Source organism: Rhipicephalus sanguineus, chromosome 1, assembly GCF_013339695.2.
Source record: "Rhipicephalus sanguineus isolate Rsan-2018 chromosome 1, BIME_Rsan_1.4, whole genome shotgun sequence".
In the NCBI taxonomy this organism is placed as follows: domain Eukaryota; kingdom Metazoa; phylum Arthropoda; class Arachnida; order Ixodida; family Ixodidae; genus Rhipicephalus; species Rhipicephalus sanguineus.
In genome coordinates, this window is record NC_051176.1 from 227,615,860 (window position 1) to 227,636,645 (window position 20,786).

Here is a 20,786-nt window from a genome sequence, read left to right on the forward strand (position 1 = left end):
CCCGAAAATCAACATACAGAGAGAGACGGCCGGTGTTGGAAGAGAATGCATGCACGGTTGGATTGAGCAAAGCAATCCGAGGCGCAGTTCGCGCGACTGCGTCTCTCACGGTGCGCCAGTTACGGGACCTGCGCGGCGACTGCGACACATGCACTGAAGCACTATAGTATATGCAGTTCTCGGCGTTCGCTATGGCAAGTTTTCGCCTCCAGAAACTTCTTGAATAGGTAGAAAGCAAAGAAAGACAAACGCAACTTTTCCTCTTCGTAACCTTTGACAAACAAAGAAAAAATTTTTTAAGAGGGGTGTTGATTTTTTGCACTGAAAAGCCACCTCGCAGTGCAAGGGTGTACGCAGCTTCAACGACTGTGTTTAAGACCCTCTGGGTCAAGTCTCCCTCGGTGAGCAGCCACGTGTGGCGATTGTCGTAGGCAACATATGATCCCTAACAGAAACGACTCCCTGAGAGCAAAGATTGCGCACCTTTTTAGCGTATGAACATATATTCACCAAAGATCGACGTTCGTAAACACGTTTTCCCTTTCGCCGGCCTTCTTCGCTAATATTGTCCCTAGCATCGAGATTGTCTGCATATATTTTATTACGAGCAATTCTAGAGTAAGAACGTACGTATAAAAGTATCGCTCCAGACGACTTTCGTGGCATTGAAGTTAATGCATGCAGTTCTTCTTGAAGAGGTGTATGCCGAGTGCCCGAACAATTGGTATCCAGCGCTGGTGTCGTAACAATTATGTTCGTTGCGTCCCACATGACCACGTCCACGGTGACTGAGTTTGCTGCTTTATTGTCGTCACGATAACATCACTAATATAATAATGAGCCATCTTTTGTGATTATAAGCGAACCCTTCAGAGTCTTCTGGCAGATCTACGTCACGGAACCTGCGACCAGACAGTGTTTCATATCTAGAAGGCTCACCGTTGCACTCTTGATAACGCAAGCAACACGTGTTCTTTTTTTCCTTAGATTGCTACCAGGTCATTGCGGCATCGTATAGGTAGTAAAGTATAGCGGACGCTGCTGCTGCTCAGTCCCTCCCCCCCCCCCCTTCCCGCAATGCTGATCTGGCATTTCGAATGCCTCTGTCTAGTGCGAACCCTGAGAGATAACTTGGACGACTGGCGATACTTTGTTCCACTCCTTCGTTCTACTCAATAGGTCAGCTGTTACGTACAGCCGCGGTCACGTCTGTGTAGAGCGCGCGAGCAGCCGACTTTTGCTCTGCGGGGCGACACCTCGAGGCAGTTTCGGGCTCTGACGTGGTCAGCCTGACTACTAGGCCGCGCATGCTCCTGACACACCACGTCAGAGCCCGAAACTGCCTCAAGGTGTCGCCCCGCAGAGCAAAAGTCGACTGCTCGCGCGCTCTACACAGACGTGACCGCGGCTGTAGTACGAGGGACCAGAGGTGCAGAAGATTTCGGACCTGCCACCTTGTGGAATGTTTCGGGTATGTTAGTTGGCCTTTTTTTTTATTGGGCTTTACATTTCTTCTTCATTTGTGGCATTTAAAGGGGAAGACTTATACAAAAGGAGGGTGTGTGCATTGGCTCAATTATTACTAGCGCTTTTATCTACCTACTTTGACAAGTATGTGGCTATACGTGTCCCTGCCTGCGGCAAGTCATCTTTTCGTCCACTTTAGTTTCTTCACATTTACATCATAATTACTACAAATAGCATTCCCTATACTTTCCTTGGCTTTCTTGTCTGTAAGTTCTAATTAATGTTGTGTCTAACAAAGAAAAACGAGCCCTCAGAATACCCCTTCTTTCGTTCATTTATACGTGTTGACAGCAATATTGTTGTGCAAAAAATTTATATATGCCGAGAAGGTTGTTTTTTTTTTTTTTTAAATAAAAGGAGCCTGGCGATGAAGGAAGCGAAGGTGTTTTGAATAGCGTGCTTGGGGTTTTCAGTGCTTGTGCACGGGGTCTAAAGTTTACGCGTGGGAAGTCGTAAGAGCAGTGTTTTATAATTTCCTTAATGTTCATTATGGTTTCCTTATTCTCATCTCCTTACTCGTTCAATGTTTCCAACGTCACGTGGGCTCTTCAAAGTTCAGATGTGCTTGCCGTACGCATACGCGGATGCACACTGAATAAATTAAGGGTGAAACGCGGGAAAAAGTTAGAAATAAAAAATATTGATACCGTCGAGAAAAGAATACGTGCTACTGCCAGTGCATTCAGAACAATCTAGGCGAAATATTTTTCTACGCGGAGACGTCCAAGAACAACGCCAACAACAACAAAATGCATGCACAGAGTTAGAGCTCAGATGGTCCTAGTATAACGAACGCAAAGCAGCGCAAGTGCCGCAGTAAATTTCGATCAATGTATCTTGGAAAAAACGTTATCCTCTCCGCCGCCCGCTTCTTTTCTTTTTCAAGCGTTCTCAGAGCACAGGACAAATCCTGCCATCATTTGCGTTTCTTGATGGCATAATACTTAACGATAGATGATACGTCGCGTGTTTCACTCAATAGCTTAATGGACCTATACGTAATAAAAATAAGAACGAATTTTTATAACGACTTGTTTCCGTCGCATTGAACAACTTTTCGTGTGTTTTAACGTGAACTCATTTCATGAGCATCTTCGCTAGAGCAGTAAAGCCGGAAGATACCACAACGCGGATATGAAGCAACGTAAATCTGTCAATGTACATAATTCTGGCAATTTGGAGCGCACGTGCAAAAAAACATGTCAATTAGCGTTTTATCTTTAGTCTCGGGGTTGCCTATGATAACGGCTCCGCAAGTACGTCACATTTTTAAAGGAGCCTTGTTTCTTCATGCTTTCTTATGAAATCATCTAGATAGACTGACTGGAGAAATCAGTAGCATACAGCAGATATTCACTCATTGATCTTGATTGTACTTGAAGTGGCGGTTGCTGCTTGACAAGAAATCAAAATGCGGAGCTGACAACTATTACATTATAGCAATTTCAGAAATTTTCAAATTGAATGAAACCAACCATGAATTTTAAACCAGCGATCTCAAAGATGCGGCAAAAATGCACGGTTTTTAAACCCGCTTTTTCCAACAACGCAGTTTCCTTCCTTTTTTTCTTCTATTCAATGGAGCACAACAATAACTGAAACACCAACGTATTTCATCCTATTTCAGTAACGCTGTTCTCCATATTGGTGTCATACCTGAAATCGCTTCGATGCGCGCATGCCATTCGGACTGACCGGTCGGTTACAATTCGGAAATTGCACAATGTTCTTTAAAGCGATTTGTCAATTAGGAATGTATCTATAGTTCGCAGATTAAGCCTTTGAATTCCTCGTGAGCTTAACATCCGCTTCTGAGAAGAAACCAGATCAAGTACTAGAATTCACCTGCGTGGTCGAAGTAATTTTTTTAAAAATGTGTAAACGTCGGGAAAACGCTCTACGTACTTTGAAGCGTCGTGACAAACTCCTATTGCATGAGCTGCAACAGAGAGTTCTGGGTTAACGCATTCAATATATTTTAGCATTTTACTTTGTATGGGATTAGGAATAAACGAGGTATATTGGTCTAGCGCGTAGAGTTTGGAAGCTATACGCCTTACAGCAGCTCAAATTTTAGAAGTTCATAAACTAAAGCTCATTAATTGTTATTATGAATGATTTGCTGCGTCATTCCTTGCTATTCCGCCCCTGGCAAGCGGGATATTGAGAAATGGAAGAGCCTGGCTTTTGCTTATCCTGGAATAAATAGCTCATTAAAGCTGCAGATTGTGTCATGTGGTACTTATTTACCAAGGAGTTCTTGATGGATGCAACATGTCAGTTAGTTCATTCGACATCTCCCGCCACCAAATGAAAGTGCACGTCGCAGTGTGCGGTAGAGTTTTGTAAAGTGATAACTTGAGTGTGTTGACGTGTCCCATCGCATCACTTTAGTTCATCCTGACCTGCGATGCCCGACATCGTAGATAAGGCTTGATAATCACAGCCAAAACTCACCTCCAATGACGTGGCAGTTGAGAATAAGAAGGTTTCCCTCATTGCTCGGTCCCACCGTTCCATTGAGCACCGAGAGGTTTTCATCCAAGATAACAGGTTTTCCAGGCGGCACTGAAAAAACAACAAAAAAAAAAAGCGGGTACAATTTTGGACGAACGGCACGCGATACGTCGATTCGGACATCGACATCTGCAAGTTGAACGCTTGATTTCGCCCCACTGAGTCTCTTGTTTAAGCATAATGAAGCAATGTGCACAAACACACGTGCCCGTACACACGTTCATTGGTAACACACACGTCAAAGCAAATATAAAGTGAAACGTAAAACTCAGCTACTGGAAACTTGGAAGCATTCAGCGCATTTTTCAATTTGTCATGAGCAGTGGTTTGAAGGTGGGATCAGAGATAAAGATGCGTGCGGGAGTACACAGTGTCAAATGTATTCGTTTCATTCCGTTAGCCATTCATATATTTTGTGCACTGATGCGCCATGATCTATAATATCTCTTGGTCGTATTTTTATTGTATGGGAAAAAAGAAACACCAAGAAAGAGAGAAAAGACTTCTAAGTGCGCATTAGAACGATGGAATTCTGTCGCTTTGAAGGACTAAAAGAACCATGGTAGCTTACAAATTCTTCAATCGCGCCAGTAGCGCTTGTGCACAACTACGTTATCAGTGTCATAAAATTCATAAAGCCAAGTTAAGAAGAAATTTTAGATGAAGAAAAAGTTTACAGAGTAGTATATCCTCAAAATTAAATACACTCGCAAGTTTGACACCCATTTTTATTTATTTATTTATTTATTTATTTATTTATTTATTTATTTATTTATTTATTTATTTATTTATTTATTTATTTATTTATTTATTTATAAGTTTCCGTACAGTTGGCCGGCACACGTGGCATGGCAAGGGATGTTCAAATTAAGATCTGTTGGGTTTGATAAAGTGGCAAAATCGCACTTTCACGCATGACACCGCGTCTTTTCCCTGGATAGACTATTGAATTGTACTGTATATGTTTTTTTTTTCTTCTTTCTTGCTTTATTTTTCAAAGGTACCGTACCACTGGAAGCGGTCGACGCGATCTCAAATTTAGCCTTTACGTTATCACATAAAACTGATAAATGTACACCGCTCCTGTAACATGCTAAGCGCCGACTATAGTGCTCGAACAATCCATTGCTCGTGTCGTCATCCCGCTGCTAGCGGCTTATGTGTCTCACGGCGAAAGGTTGCGAGTCGTGGTTCTTTGTCATCTCCGCTGCCAATAACGACCCTGCCAATAACGCTGGCTTCTCCTCACTTGGACTCTTATTGCGGAGAAGCACCCTTTCAGCAACACCGAGGAAGAAAACGCGTGCCCATGTATAATGGCAACAGAGGCAAATGAACGCTTAGGCAACCCGCTAGCACGCACGAGAATGAAAGATCGCGCTGCACCAAGTAAATGTGCGCAGTGGGGCGCGGCTAGCCGGCGGGCTCATCCTTTCGGCACGGCCGTGTTTAATGCGCCCGCCGAGCGTGGCACAGGCGGTAGTTATCAGAAGAGGAGGGGGGGGGGGACAAGGAGGCGTGTGGGGAGTGGACGCTGGCATAGCCTTCGCGCCCACGGTGCAACTGCCTGCGCGCCGCCCACGCACGCACGCATGCGTATCCGGCGAGTGAAAAAGCTGCCCCGTGGACGCGGCCGACGTTGGGCGTTGTTTCGCCACCGTTTCTTATCAGCGGCACCGATCCCCGCACGCAATATGTCATACTGAAGATTAGGTTTTCCAGGCGTGCGAACTCCTTTCGCAAGCTATATAGCCCGCAGATGCTTTTTTTCTCTCCTTATTTGCGCTTCGTTCGCGTGTTTCTATTTATTGGGGAGGCAGTTGATTCCCTGCGGCACTACATCGAGCCACGAGCGTTGCTCCGGGGAGGCTTCGAGAACGCTTAGCGGCGACCGCCTCGTGCTGGCCGATGCGCGCTGCAATCAGCGCCAGTGACGGAAGTGCGTGCCTGTTATGCATGTTGGCCAAGGGCTCAGATATTTCGTTACGATGAGTGATTAAGCGGAATAGGCGCAACGCGAGTTTCCTCTATCTATACCGCGGTCTGCTTTGGCCATTTTTTGTCCAAGCCCTAATCGGCAGAAGCTCGAAAGTCATTGTGGATGCGTATGTTACCCCATCATCTTATATGCAGCAAAGAAGAAGACAAAAAAAGAGAGGACATTCTGCTTCGATTTTCTCAGCCGCGAAAAAAAAAATGGAGTCACCTTGGTGCTTTCGTGCTACAATATGCTTGTCTTTTCCCAACAATATTTCCAACTACGTATTAGGTCCTCATTCAAAACAGCAACCACCATTATGCGCTTCAAAATAGGCTCTATGTAATTTCTGTCCGTCCGTACGTCCGTGCGCATAGGTTGGACTATGCTCTGTGGCAACTGCAGCTCGAAGTCGCAAGGGGATCTCGGAGTTTCTATGAACAAAAAAAGAAAGGAAAGCTGTACGACATGGAGAATACACTAGCGGCGTGCGCTGTAGCTGAACGAGAGATACCGTGCGAAGGGCGCGTCAGAGGCTATAAGCCGCAGCCCAGCATTTTCGCTCTCCGTTCAGGACCCCGGCACAGAAGATGAGGTCGCTCGCCGTCGATGCGGAGGCAAAAGCCAGACGCTCGCATCGCCTGGCCGTAATTGAAGAGGCTGAAGACCCCTGGGACGTACATTGCGAGGGCGTGTGCGTGTTTTGCAAATGCCGGGCGAAGAACAGCGGTGCATGAGGCGAGAAATACGGCAAAAGGCGGAGAATGCGCAAACACTCCAAGCATTGAATAGATTATATCGGCTGTCGCAATAATGAGTCCAAGGACCGGGGGGAGTTCTTGTAGTATGCATGTTTTTAATAACTTCTTTTGCTGGCGACCCGACGGACAGCAGAATTTCACCTATTCAGCTTGATTTCTTGAAGAGGCTGATGTTACTTGAAGGATAAATATTATGAAATAAGATCATGTGACCCATGCGAAGATTATTAGCAATACAAACATTGCCATTTTAGGTCCAAGTAATCGCACCCTAACCAAAAGGGCCGATTTTTCTGGAGTGTTTCTCGCCAAAAACTGTCATTTTCGGACGGCCTCGCTAATAATATAGTATGCTATCATCATTGGTCAGCGCCTCTTGATACAAAAATGTGAACCAAGGTTGAGAATGTCACTGACGAGGTGGTTTATCTGTCTAAACATATTCTTGCATTTTTCTTAAAAGATTTTAAAAGCCGCAAGTGACCTCTTCTGTAGCCCAATTGTCTGCCATGGATCATGCGTTTTACTTTTTAAATCAACAGCTGAAAGTCTAACAATAGGAAATCAGTCTCTAGTCAGTCTCTTGGCACTATCATCTCAGGGGCCGTATAGGAGGAGTTGTTTGTCTTCATCAGCGTGGCCACAGAGGCACTGAGGACTTACAAGGAACTAGGTTTTGCCGGGAAAATGACCCGTATATGATGTGCCTAATCACAGGCGGGGCAAATGAGTTAAAAAATTTATATTACCAATCCCATTTGCGTGACGGTTTATAAAAAATAAATCAGATAACTTTGATTTTTGATTAAACAAGATGTTTCTTGTATGTTGATGATTGTGTGAATGCATGACCGTGGAGGGGGTGGGGTGGGGGGAGGCTGTATTTTGTAGAAAGCCATTTCATTTGCATCCTTGTCGTAAATCGCAATTTCCTTGAATACCACTGTATATAATAGATAGGCAACGCGGTGACGCATTGTGGATGGTGAACGGGATTGTACTTCGTGGCAGATATTAACCCATAGTATCGGGGTTGCACAATTAGAAAACCAGAGTTCCTTGCCCTTGATCAATTAGAAATAAAAAAGAAGGATGAAACGCCGCGAAGGTCATTCACATAGAAGTGCCTCACTGTTAGCGTATCTGAAACTCGCTCTCGTCGAAACAATACAAACGTTTCTCGTGGACAACTATATGCATTTGGCTTGTACAGCTCACAGCTCAAGGGCTAATTCTCCATAGCGTTTCCATTGTATGAATAGAAGGCTTTCCGCAAAAAATCGCGCTCAAATCACTAGGACTAAAAGGTGGACAGCTTTTTAGCTAACGTTTCTTCACAAAAATGCACACATGTATCAGATGTTTTTCTTTCTTACTTCACCATTGCTTTATGCCTATGGAACACATCGCTCAAATCGGTCTGTTCAGGTGCATACCCTGAAAGTGTGGATATTATATTGCTGCATAGTCTAGTTTTCCCGAGGCAGGCCTTTAATCGGCAATCTAGGACGGCAGAATCGAGGCGAACGTCATGATGGCGGACGATACGGTGACGAACGGAACCGGTGACCACGCAGGGCTGGTAAATGACGACACGGCATGGAAGAAGCGTCGTCACTGGTGGCCTGGGATGGCTCGCGGTAGTGTTGGGATCAGCCATGTTCCATCTCGGGGTAACGGTTCTATCCATAAAATGCCTGGTGTCGATACCGCCGGCAGTTGCAAACAATGGCGAGCCACGTGGCCAATATGACGACAGTTAAAGGAAATGGGCCGGTAGTCAACAATCCTCCACTCGGCTGGATTGCGAGGACGCAGCGGGAGCCTCTGACATTCGGCGTACGAGTGTGGGGGACGGTGGTCGATCAGAGGCGAGGGAGCTGCGGTGCCCATAGAGCCCAGGACGACATTGTAAAGGTCCTGACGAACGACAGCATGCACTAGTAGTGGCATCTGGGAGCTAGAGTCACAGGCACGGGAGCATGTGGAAGCAGGAGACACAGCGTCAAGTTCACGTCGGATTACCTTCGTCACGTGTTCTGCAGATAGCGGCGACTGTGGTACAGGTATATATTCGCACGACCATGTTGCCGCCGTGTTCGGAAGTCGAGCGCACCGACAAGCAACAGGTCGACTTTTGGCGGCCTCAAAACGCTTGCACTCCCAGATAATGGCACTCTCAGTGTCACAGTCCTTGCAGATTAGCATAGTGAAGGCATCAACTGCTATAGCTTTTAAGACGTGGCCCACTTTCTCGGACTCCTCCACACTGTCGCCCGCTCTTCGAGAGTACACTCCGCTCTTTGAAAAACCCGCATGATATTAAATATAACGCACACACACACATACATTAATGATCTACTCATTGGGAAGAAAGAAGTCGTCGCGAGGGAATGGTTTCAAACAAACTAGCATATTATCACTCACCTTTTTCCAGATGCGCAAGTTTCTAATGCTCGTCGGCTGCTTCTTTCGGAAAACGATGAAACTATGCGTTGCTGCCGTTACACCGCCATGACATGCATTTTCGCACAAAACAAAGCTTTGGAGATCTTTTTTTTTTTTTTTTGGAAAGGGGGGGGGGGGGCTTATGCACTGTATGGCAGCCTCTGAGCACGCCGCAATCTGAGAACTTGTTTCGCTTCCAGTTCCAGGTTGACCATAGATCTGCTGCTTCCAGGCACGCCCGATAGGTGTCGAGCGCTCAGTTGGAATCGCGAATTGCTCTCATGCGTAAAAGAACTTTGTCAATGCACAGCCACCAAGCTAATATTGCACGCCGAATATAACGATTGGCACGCATCAGTTATTGCAAACGGCTTTTGCAATAAGAAGTCTGTATGCGTGCTGGCACAGTGCTATATCTCCCAATACTAATGTTATAATACGGAGTAGCAGTGAGAAAGTATTAATGTATTATGTCCTATAGTCACTGCAAATCCTTACCTGTAGCAATGGTACAGAACGCTGCAGGGTGTGTCCAGATAAGATCGAACACGAGGTCCCGGTCACCATTCCCGATTTTGATGAAATTTGCTGTAGGTCTAGGCATTACACCCAGAACAATGCTCTCGCAGTTAGTTCTGCGAAAAAAATTTTGTTCGCCCGAAAAAAAAATACAAGTTTTGGCCGCAAAAAAACACTTTTCCGCCAATTTCGCGATTTCTGAATTTTTAGCGCACCTAGGGAAAAAACGGTGCACTTCTTCGTCACAATATTTATTCCCCTTAAAGAACAAGTGAAATACAATCTTATGAGCCTATTTTTTCTCTTGCTTGTCGAAGCACTTTTGAAGAAAAAAATCCCAAACTTGGCAAATCGCACAAAATACCTGTATTTCAGAAATTTATTGCTTCAAGCAAGTTAAAGTGAGGATAATAAAAATCGGTACACATTAACTTTGATACTTTCGCTCTCTTTTACAATAATTTGCATGGTTTTATCGCGCTCCGTTTTACTCGATAAGTGGGCTGAAACGTAAGTGATTTACCAAAAACGCCGAACTTAGAAAATAATTTTCTCAAAAAGGCCATTTTTAATTTTTTTAAAAATCCCTCTGATTGAAGTCAAGGTCGTCATCTACCATTCTGCAGAAAAAAACGTTGCATTATTTTGGTTGCTAACAAGTTATAGTGCGTCAAATGTCACCATGCCAGCCTAGCGGCCGCGTCGTTCGTTATGTGCTGGAACTCGGATATAAGTTGTTGAAAATACTTGTACATGACATAATCACAAATCAGCGGCTCCGCACCAACAAATGCGCAGCCAGGTCTCATGGTTCAGCAAGCTTTGTTTTGCGATCAGCCGCTTGACAAACCCGCAGCAGCGGCCGCTCGATGCTGCGGGCACTCACATTACATGAGTGCCGCTTCGACTGCGGATGAGCTCCGCTTGCATGTCAAACTACGCTCAGAGGACAAACGAAAGAAGGAATGCATCACTGTGAAAGTTAAAGGCTGTTAAGTGCTAACAAATCTCATAGTATGCAACGAAAACGCTGCCGGCAATTTCCCAGTGAGCGCCTTCAATACGGCACGCATGTATTTTTTTTCCTGCTGTTATGCCCGAAGCCGCAAAATACCGTGATAAACGCTCGACTTGCGTTGAATATTCTATCTACGGACGCACAGCAATACAGTATCGTAAAAGCGGTTCTTTAATGAAGCAAAGGACTTGAACACACTTCTTTTCACAGCCGGCTGACACAAGTGACAGCTTTCTTTAGATGTCAGTGGCTTTTTTTATGTCATATGTTGCTCATAGAATGAACCTAATTATCTTTAGGCCATCAGAAGATAGAAAGCAACACATGAGCGCACTACTGGAGGCGCTCTCTTGGAAATTGCCGGCAGAGTTTTCGTTGCATACTATGAGATTTGTTAGCACTTAACAGCCTTTAACTTTCACAGTGATGCATTCCTTCTTTCGTTTGTCCTCTGAGCGTAGTTTGGCGCGCAAGCGGAGCTCATCCGCAGTCGAAGCGGCACTCATGTAATGTGAGTGCCCGCAGCATCGAGCGGCCGCTGCTGCGGGTTAGTCAAGCGGCTGATCGCAAGACAAAGCTTGCTGAACCATGACACCTGGCTGCGCATTTGTTGGTGTGGAGCTGCTGATTTGTGATTATGTCATGTACAAGTATTTTCAACAAATTATATCCGAGTTTCAGCACATAACGAACGACGCGGCCGCTAGGCTGGCATGGTCTCATTTGACGCACTATAACTTGTTAGCAACCAAAATAATGCAACGTTTTTTTCTGCAGAATGGTAGACGACGACATTGACTTGAATCAGAGGGATTTTAAAAAAAATTAAAGATGGCCTTTTTGAGAAAATCATTTTCAAATTTCGTCGTTTTTGGTAAATCACTTACGTTTCAGCCCACTTATCGAGTAAAACGGAGCGCGGTAAAACCACGCAAGTTATTGTAAAAGAGAGCGAAAGTATGAAAGTTAATGTGTACCGATTTTTATTATCCTCACTTTAACTTGCTTGAAGCAATAAATTCCTGAAATACAGGTATTTTGTGCGATTTGCCAAGTTTGTGATTTTTTTCTTCAAAAGTGCTTCGACAAGCAAGAGAAAAAAGAGGCTCATGAGATTGTATTTTACTTGTTCTTTAAGGAGAATAAATATTGTGACGAAGAAGTGTACCGTTGTTTCCCTAGGTACGCTCAAAATTCAGAGATCGCGAAATTGGCGGAAAAGTGTTTTTTGCGGCCAAAAGTTGTAGTTGTATATTTTTTTTTCGGGCGAACAAAATTTTTTTTCGCAAAACTAACTGCGAGACCATTGTTCTGGGTGTAATGCCTAGACCTACAGTAAATTTCATCAAAATCGGGAATGGTGACCGGGACCTCGTGTTCGATCTTATCTGGACACACCCTGCAGTCACTTCACCATTGGTATCCATCACAAAAAATCAACATTACGATTTCATCATAACTGCAGCAAAAGGCGCCGAGATTGCTGCAGAATCTGTGACCACAAAAGTGGGACTTACGTTTCAGCACATGCTGAATGGCTATACTGCGATATTGCTGGCAACTCCTTGAACACTCAAATTCTTTACAAACACTCAAATTCCTTATTAACCATGTGCCCAATTTGAGGAATTTCACGCGTATGTACGAGAAAAATTTAAGAACGAACTCAGTATAGTTTGATAAAGCTGTAAATTGACACTGCTACTCAATGTAAGGACTTGCTTACAGAAATAGTTTAAAGTCTCCGAAACACATGAAGTACATATAACTAAAAAAAGAACTTTGTCTTCGAGGGTGACAGTCATTCTCGGTGTTAGAAAAAAAGAATTCACTGTTTGGCATGACGCGAAATTATTCGTAGAAACTGCCCCGCTGACGGGATAGTGCCGCGGGCAATGTTGCGGCAGCCCATCGAGAGCTTCTTGAGACGTCTTAAGCTAGGTACGGTTTCTATGGCGGCTGTGAAAACTAAAATAAAAAAGCGAATCATTAGAAAGAAAAAAATAAACGAGACGGCAGTCGCTTCTGCCTCTTCCCTGGCAGGCGCCGCTGTGTGCGCTCACAAAACTAACGCGCCGTTGACGTCACGGTTTGTCCACAGACGCTGATATGAACTCGCGGTCTCGAAGCGCACCGGACGACGCTGGCGCTTGAAAAGTTTCCGGTGGCAGGGCGGTATTGTTTGCCGAGAAGCAACTGAGTGGTTTGCTCACTACGTCACCGATGGTTGCCCGAGGCGGCCGCGGACCATATCACCATTGTATTATAGACAACTTAAGTTGGATTCACGCCATTGGACGGATCGCCAATTCAGTTTGCAGAAGACCGTGACGTGACGGGGCTGCAACGAATCAAACAGCTAGTCTGCGTCGTTTGTGTCAGTGTGTGTTTGGGGAGAGGGGGAAGAGGGGAGGAAAGGCCATGATTCGGTGGCACTGTGCTACGTCATGCTCATCAGCTTTCTTAATCGTTCATCCGTTTTGTCGTGCAGCTCCCGCTTTTCGAGTCAACAGGAAATCCTCTTAATTAAGATGCGGCTAGGACCGCTGAGCGGCGAGTCGCGGGGGTGGCTCTCTGGGCCTATGACGACGCTGACAGTAGCGCTGCAGGGCATGCTCAGCGGCTGTTGACGGTCGCAGTATGAGCGGGATGCGGCGTCCCCATTTCACCTCCTCCCAGAGCCCTTAGGAGCGAGCCTCTCTTGGGGAGCGGCACGACCACCGAACTGGTTCAGATCACCTTAATTGGCACCGCGTCCCAAAGTTGTTACACCGGAAGACGGCCAACTCCATCTCTCTCCTGTCGTACTAGGTGCATGAAATTGAGGAGGTCATATGTAGGATGCCGCATTTGCGTGCCTGTCTTATACCGATCGCTGGGCAATGATGCAGCCGCACGTGCATTGAAATTATCTCGCAATGTCGCCTGCTGTTTCTTTTTTTTTAGAAGCCGGTGAATGATCTCAACACACGCAACGAGGTGCAGTCATGTCCTGCATAAACGATTTGTTTATGTCTCTGTCTGTACCGAAGTTCCGGTGTACTAAAAACATCCCGATGAGCTGAGGTTAAAAATGGTGATTTCCTTTTAACCTTAGAGTAGTTATTTATGTTCTAATAGTGCTCATTTTCCATAGATCTTCCTAAATCAACAGGACGAACCCTAGAATCGATACTGTAGCCATACACACCAGGTAATGTATGCGGACACTATGTAAATGCGGAAGTTTCTCGCAACAAATACTGCGTCCTGAAAAGAACGGTTCAATTTGTACTTCTTAGTAGCTAAATGTAGATTCACGAGCAGAATAAGAAAAAAGCACAGTGTTACTTTTGAAGCTGCCGCTTTTTGACGTTAAGCTATACGAGTGAATTAATTCATTAGTGTTTGGGACACTGGAGGACTGCCGTGAAATGCTAGAAAAAATATACGTTCACTTTATGTACGCATAAAATGGGTTAAACCATTCTTCGCATTAGAATTTTAGTAAGATACTGTAATAACATGTAGAGGAAGGTAACTTAACATGACATTGGCCATTTTTCTGCCCTTCACTTGAGGAGGGTAGCAAAGCCATTCGTTCCGATTATTCACACACACATGGTGCTGTATAACTACAGTCGAGGGACAAAGTCTGGGCTAGCAATGTCCGTGGACGGTCTCTGGTCGTGACCAGAGACCTGGGCCACGTGACTCCGCAGGTTTCCCGCGGGGACACGTCGTCTTGCGGTGGGACGAGAGTGGGGCTGGGTAGGAAGGGGAAAGGGCTGCGCCTCGCCGAGAATCGCGAGAGAGCCTCCTGAGAGGGGGAGAAGGTGGGGAGCGTCGTTATACGCTCGCTCGGAATTGGGTGTATATGCAACTACGCCTCGCCAAACATCCTTGACGAGGTGGGCATGTCTGCACAGCAGCAGCGCTTGCAACTCTGCTGCCGTTCTAGCGCATCCGTAATAGTAATACGCGTTTTGGGTGAGTATCTTGGTGGAATGGGCCACGGCCGCACTGGAACGCTACCGTAGCGTTCCAGCGCGGCCGTGACTGAGAACATCGTCGCGCGGGGTCCACATGGCTTAACCTGAAGAACGAAGAAATCCTTAGTGTAAACTGCCGAAACTTAAGGGCAACATGTAATGTCTGACGAAAGGGGCGGCAGCAGATGCAATAGTACAATAAACCACTACTACCATCCCTCGGATCCGACCCTTCTCTGCCGCATGTGGCTTGGGGTGTCTTTTACGAACGCCTTTGCTTGCCGCAACGGAATGACAGGCAGCGCTGCATGTGACCATTGCGGCAATGACGAAACCATTGAACATATTTTATGTCAGTGCCTTCAGTACAGCTCCGAGAGACAGTCCCTCTCAGCAGTGTTTGCTCGCCTCGACGACCAGCCGCTTTCTGAGCAGTCAATCTTGGAATGTCGGAAAGATGGAGCTTCACGCCAGAAAGCAACGAAGGCGCTGGTGAAGTTTCTGCGAGCGACCCGCCTCGTTGAACGATTGTGACACTCCTGTGTGTGTGTGTGTGTGTGTGTGTGTGTGTGTGTGTGTGTGTGTGTGTGTGTGTGTGTGTGTGTGTGTGTGTGTGTGTGTGTGTGTGTGTGTGTGTGTGTGTGTGTGTGTGTGTGTGTGTGTGTGTGTGTGTGTGTGTGTGTGTGTGTGTGTGTGTGTGTGTGTGTGTGTGTGTGTGTGTGCTTCCCTCCCTCCCTATCCCATTCCTCTCTTTCTTACTTTTCTGTCTCCCCTTACCCCTTCCCCAGAGCAGGGTAGCAAACCAGATATGTTTTCTGGTTAACCCCCCTGCCTTTCCGCATTACATTTCTCTCTCTCTCTCTCTCTCTACTACCATCCCGCAGCTTAACACAGAGTAACTAGTAAAGAACAACGATACAACACAGAAATACTTAGAAAAGACTTCCCAAACAAAGAAACTCAACAGCCTGATGAAAGGGGGCATCAGCTTAGCTGTTTCTACGGCTTTCAGAGAGTGCAGCTGGCTCGATTTTTTCTTTCATGTGTAAGCTGTGAACATTACGCTGTGCAATTTTTCAGTCTGAACACTTTCTGTTAACTAATTTAAGGGTGTTGCCACTTGAACTTACATTTCCCATGTATGAGTGTTATTTCTTGGCGAAAGAGAAGCTATCGGCATCACTAACGATGTCAACTTCTACTACAAACATACTTGCTGGAAACAAACGCATTTTCATACCTTCCATGAAACATGTGATTTACGCAATTCATTTTACATGTCGACAACACCATGTGGAGTGGTACGCTAGGCGCAATGGCCTGTCAAACATCTCCGTACCTGTTCCGAAACTCATTATCTTCTCCTTATCTTTACTCCCTCTAAACATGAGTTTAAGTGCCTTACGTCTTCATGTTTCATCTTGCGTCAGAGGTAATAAGAGTACTCACCACAGCAACTTGAATCTTTCTTGTCGTCTACGCGCCCCTGTGTCGTTGATCGTGCCAAAACGGTGAGGGACAAGGCCGTTGCTCGTGACGTTTTAACAAACGCTAAGGTAGTAGTGTTCGATATTGATCGGTGCCTTTAGACTTGGAGAGGCATGCTCGCACACGCGCAGTTTGAAATGGCTTAATATGTTCAACGTCCAAAGTGCGTCGTTTATACATCGCATCATAGCCGCTTTGATAATTTCAGGCTCACTTGTGATTTTTCTGTACGTACGTATGATTGAGGAATTAAATCAAGAAAGTATTAAAGTAGGTCTAAAAATTAATATGATAAATACAAGGATAATGCTGAATAGCGGTGCGAAAGAAAAATGGTTCACGATTGAAAACCATACTTTGGAGTGTTCACAAGAATACCTAGGACAACTACTAGCAGGAGAACCTAAACACGAAAAGGAAATTCACCGAAGATTAAGAATGGGCTGGAGCGCATTCGACAAGCACTCCCGAATAATGTCAGAAAATCTGCCACTGTCATTCATTAAAGCCCATGACTAGATCTCTCAAATCCTGGTCGTCCAGAGGGCCCGCGCGAGGGTAGACAGCTTTAACCTGATGGTCTCCGAGTGGGCGCAGCCAGGTGACGATGAGTTTACTCGCGTCTACTGTGGACCTATAATAGAGTTGTTTCACTGACTATCCCGATCCGAAACAACATTCCTCTGCCGCCTGTGGCTTCTGGTGTCTTTCACGAACAGCCTTGCTTACAGAATCGGAATGGCAGACAGTGCTGCCTGTGGTCACTGTGGCAGCGAGGAAACCAGTGCGGGCGTCCTGTGTCATTATCCTCACTATAGCTCCCAAAGACAACAGCTCTTAGCAACGCTAGCACGCCTCCATGACCAGCCGCTTTCTGAACAATCAATTTTGGAGTGCCGGAACGTTCTAGCTTCCAACCAAAAAGCGACGAAGGCGCTGCTGAAGTTTCTCCGCTCAACTGACCTCGCTAAACGACTATGATGCTCCCGTGCTTGAGTGTGTGTGCTTTTTTTTTCTTTTTTACTCTATTTTCCTTCCTTACCTTTCTATCCCCCCTTGCCCCTTCCCCAGTGCAGGGTAGCAAACCGAAAAACTTCTGGTTAACCTCCCTGCTTTTCACTTAACCTTTCTCTCTCTCTCTCACTGTCATTAAAGCGAAAAGTATACGATCACTGCATTCTGCCAGTTCTAAGATATGGGGCTAAAACATGGAGGATAACAAAGCAACTAAACAAAACAAAATCGGCAAATCCCACGCGTGGGAATCGGTTTCATGCGAAGCAGTCAGCGAGTACTTCTATGCCGTATTTTATGGCTTTGCGCCAAGCGTTACAAGGTGGATCGACGTGTTTTTTGTAAGTGTAGTAATTGTGTGCAGATCGTGGGCTTACGACGCACGTCGACAACACTGGCGTTTAGCCCCGCCGCGGTGGTCTAGTGGTTATGGCGCTCGACTGCTGATCCGAAGGTTGCGGGATCGAATCCCGGCCGCGGCGGCTGCATTTTCGATGGAGGCGAAAATGTTTGAGGCCCGTGTACTTAAATTTAGGTGCACGTTAAAGAACCCCAGGTGGTCAAAATTTCCGGAGCCCTCCACTACGGCGTCTCTCATAATCATATGGTGGTTTTGGGACGTTAAACCCCAGATATTATAACACTGGCGTTTAAAGCATAGAGTTTCCTACAATGCTTACTAGAGGAAACTCTGGCGCTAGTGTCTATGAGAGCTGCAACGCATGGCGCTTCAGCCAGCATGGGAATGATGGGTAGTACACACATTTCTCTCAACTTCGTTCTTTCGGCTCCGTTTGGCTCTGCGTCGCCTCCATTCGCTTTGTCGCAAAACGAACTTCAGCAAAAGTCAGCAGTTCCACTTCACCACTTTATCCTTTTTAGGCTCACCAATTCAAACCTGATCACGAAGTTCACAACGGTCTAGTCTTTTATCCAAAACGAACGCCAAAACACAGCAATAAACAAAGACACAAGTGCGTTCGAAACCGTAAGCACCAAGATTAGGCAAATCCGTGTACTACCCATCATTCCCATGGTGGCTTAACGACCGCAGCGCCAGAGTGCACTCTAGTTAATTTGAGGAAACTCTATGGTTTAAAGGGCAACTTATGGTCTGACGTAACGTCAGCACTCCTGTTAGAGCACATACGTCATTCTTATCGACATGAAGTGCACTTTCCGGTGCGATAATGTGAATACCATACGTAGCTTCCTCCAGGGTCGAGAAATGTTTCATTACAGCTTGCTGAATCATAGGAATATAAATGTAATGTTTATTGGACTGCTATAAAAGCGGAGCCAACGCTGGAACCACAGACGTTAATCTCATATGACGCCTGTATCGTAGGAGTACATATGTAGAGTTTGTTGCTTTCTAGTAAAATTAGATAGCCAGCACCACAACCACAATTGACGTTGCACCAACATTACGCCTGCATAGGCTGTTTTTACAAACCAGTTGATAGACCTGGCGTGCTGTGGTAGAATACCTGATTGTCACGCAGAATGCATGAATTCGATTCCTACTGGGATTCTAATTTTGATTCTTTCCATTCGTCGGGTCAGTGCTGCCGATGTCGGATTTCCTTAACGCTTTCGCATTTAAATTACCAGTACCTGTTCTCGCCGCTCCTGGGTAGATATAAACTGTCAATCACCTGTGGCGCATACCAGTACACCGCGGCCCGTGGTAAACAGGTATGTGCCATACGTATCTGGAGGAAAGGGTCTAACGACGTACGCGACAATATTTTCACGTTGTTCATGTCATGACTCTACAGTCATATTCGCCAAATCCTCTTACCCTCCCATGCCAATTTCGGTCTACACAAAGTTAAAGAGGCGATCATGAGAGCACCAAGATGTAGGCGGCTAGATAGATAGATAGATAGATAGATAGATAGATAGATAGATAGATAGATAGATAGATAGATAGATAGATAGATAGATAGATAGATAGATAGATAGATAGATAGATAGATAGATAGATAGATAGATAGATAGATAGATAGATAGATAGATAGATAGATAGATAGATAGATAGATAGATAGATAGATAGATAGATAGATAGATAGACGGAGACGGACGGACGGACGGACGGACGGACGGACGGATGGATGGATGGATGGATGGATGGATGGATGGATGGATGGATGGATGGATGGATGGAAGGAAACACTGAAAGTACCAAAGGTTCGCTACGACATGATTCGTATTTAAATGTTGAGGACCACGCAGCATGCAATGGAGCGTAAAATGATAAGAGTAACATTGAGGGGTCGGAGGACGGTAGAGGTGGTCACTGAACAAACAGGGGTTGCAGATAGCCTACTTGACATCAAGCGAAAGAAATGAACCTGGGCTGGCCATGTAATGCGTAGAACAGAAAACCGGTGGACAAAGGAGCCGCAGAATGGTTACTAGGGGATGTGAAACGAAGTCGAGGAAGGCAGATGGTCAAATGGAGTGACGAAATTAGTTGAGCTTCGCAGGGATAGAATGGAATCAGCTTGCACAGAATAGGGAGATCTTTGGGAGAGGCCTTCAACCTGCGCTTCACTAAAACAGGCTGATAATGATGACGATGATGATGTTGCGGAGAAGTGGCTTAGCTGTAATGCCTCTGAGCATGAGAATTTCATTCGGTCGCTATGTGGTCACTCCTTTTTGATTGGTACAGACAGCTTAAAAGTTATGCTGGCGCGACTCTAGTCAGGCAAACCAAACGCACAGAAAAGGACGCACTGGCATGGATGTATAGAAATGCCGGTGTTTGTGCCTGCAAAACTGAGCAGTTTCTGCCCACACGCACTTTCCATTAGCCAGGCTGCAAACACCGTTAGGCAGGCGCTCCTTCTCTCCAGCGCTGTACATAAATGTAAACTCGCAACGGCCGCTGGAGAAACTTCTGAAACGCTGAGTGGGTCGTTTTGTGAAACGTGCGACGTATTCGAAATTGATTCCTCGAGCACACAATTGTCGGCGCCGTGCCTGGCGCCACCGATTATGAGGCCCATTACTCCGCTCGGACAGCTGCACGCACGCGCGCGTGTTCCGGTCGCAGAAAGGCTGCGAGGAGGCGAGCTATTGTACGCGCTGTGAGCGACGACGACATCCGCGCGACACGAGTAAATCGTCCCACGTCTCCCGCACGCAACGGCGTCGGGCAGCAGCGTGTGCGGCGATGGCCTGACGTGCGTGCGGTCGTTTTCGAGTCAATGAAGCCATATAGGCTAAACCGGAGCGCTGAACGCGCGTTCCAAGAGTGCACGTTGCAAACCCCTTCTTATTCATCTACACGCCAACCATGCAGAGTTGTGGTGCGAGCGGCCGGCTCTCGTCAAAAGGCGACCAGCGGCAGCAGGGAACGCGCACCAGCCGCTCGATAGCGGCCAGAGCAGCAACTATTGCGGCAGCTGTTGTCCGCTTCATCCATTGTCGGCTCCCGCGTGTTGCAGTGGCCGCCGCCGCTACAACGAGGCTTTCTTCATTCGAGGAGCTCGCGCGCGGTCAATCATCTTGCCTGCCGATGAGGGAGCGGACG

The 20,786-nt window shown here is 46.1% G+C and overlaps 1 protein-coding gene and 1 non-coding gene across 2 annotated transcripts in view; one reads left to right on the forward strand and one right to left on the reverse strand.

The window, feature by feature from the left end:
* The window catches only part of LOC119381742 (hemicentin-1), a 106,754-nt gene that overhangs the window by 50,432 nt on the left and 35,536 nt on the right, over positions 1–20,786 (reverse strand). The window contains exon 3 of the mRNA XM_049412488.1: positions 3,985–4,095. Within this exon, the coding sequence (XP_049268445.1) occupies positions 3,985–4,095 (111 nt within the window). The remainder of the gene's footprint in view (positions 1–3,984; positions 4,096–20,786) is intronic.
* On the forward strand, positions 17,651–17,723 carry Trnas-gcu (transfer RNA serine (anticodon GCU)). Its single transcript has one exon. It is a non-coding gene; the product is annotated as a tRNA-Ser (tRNA).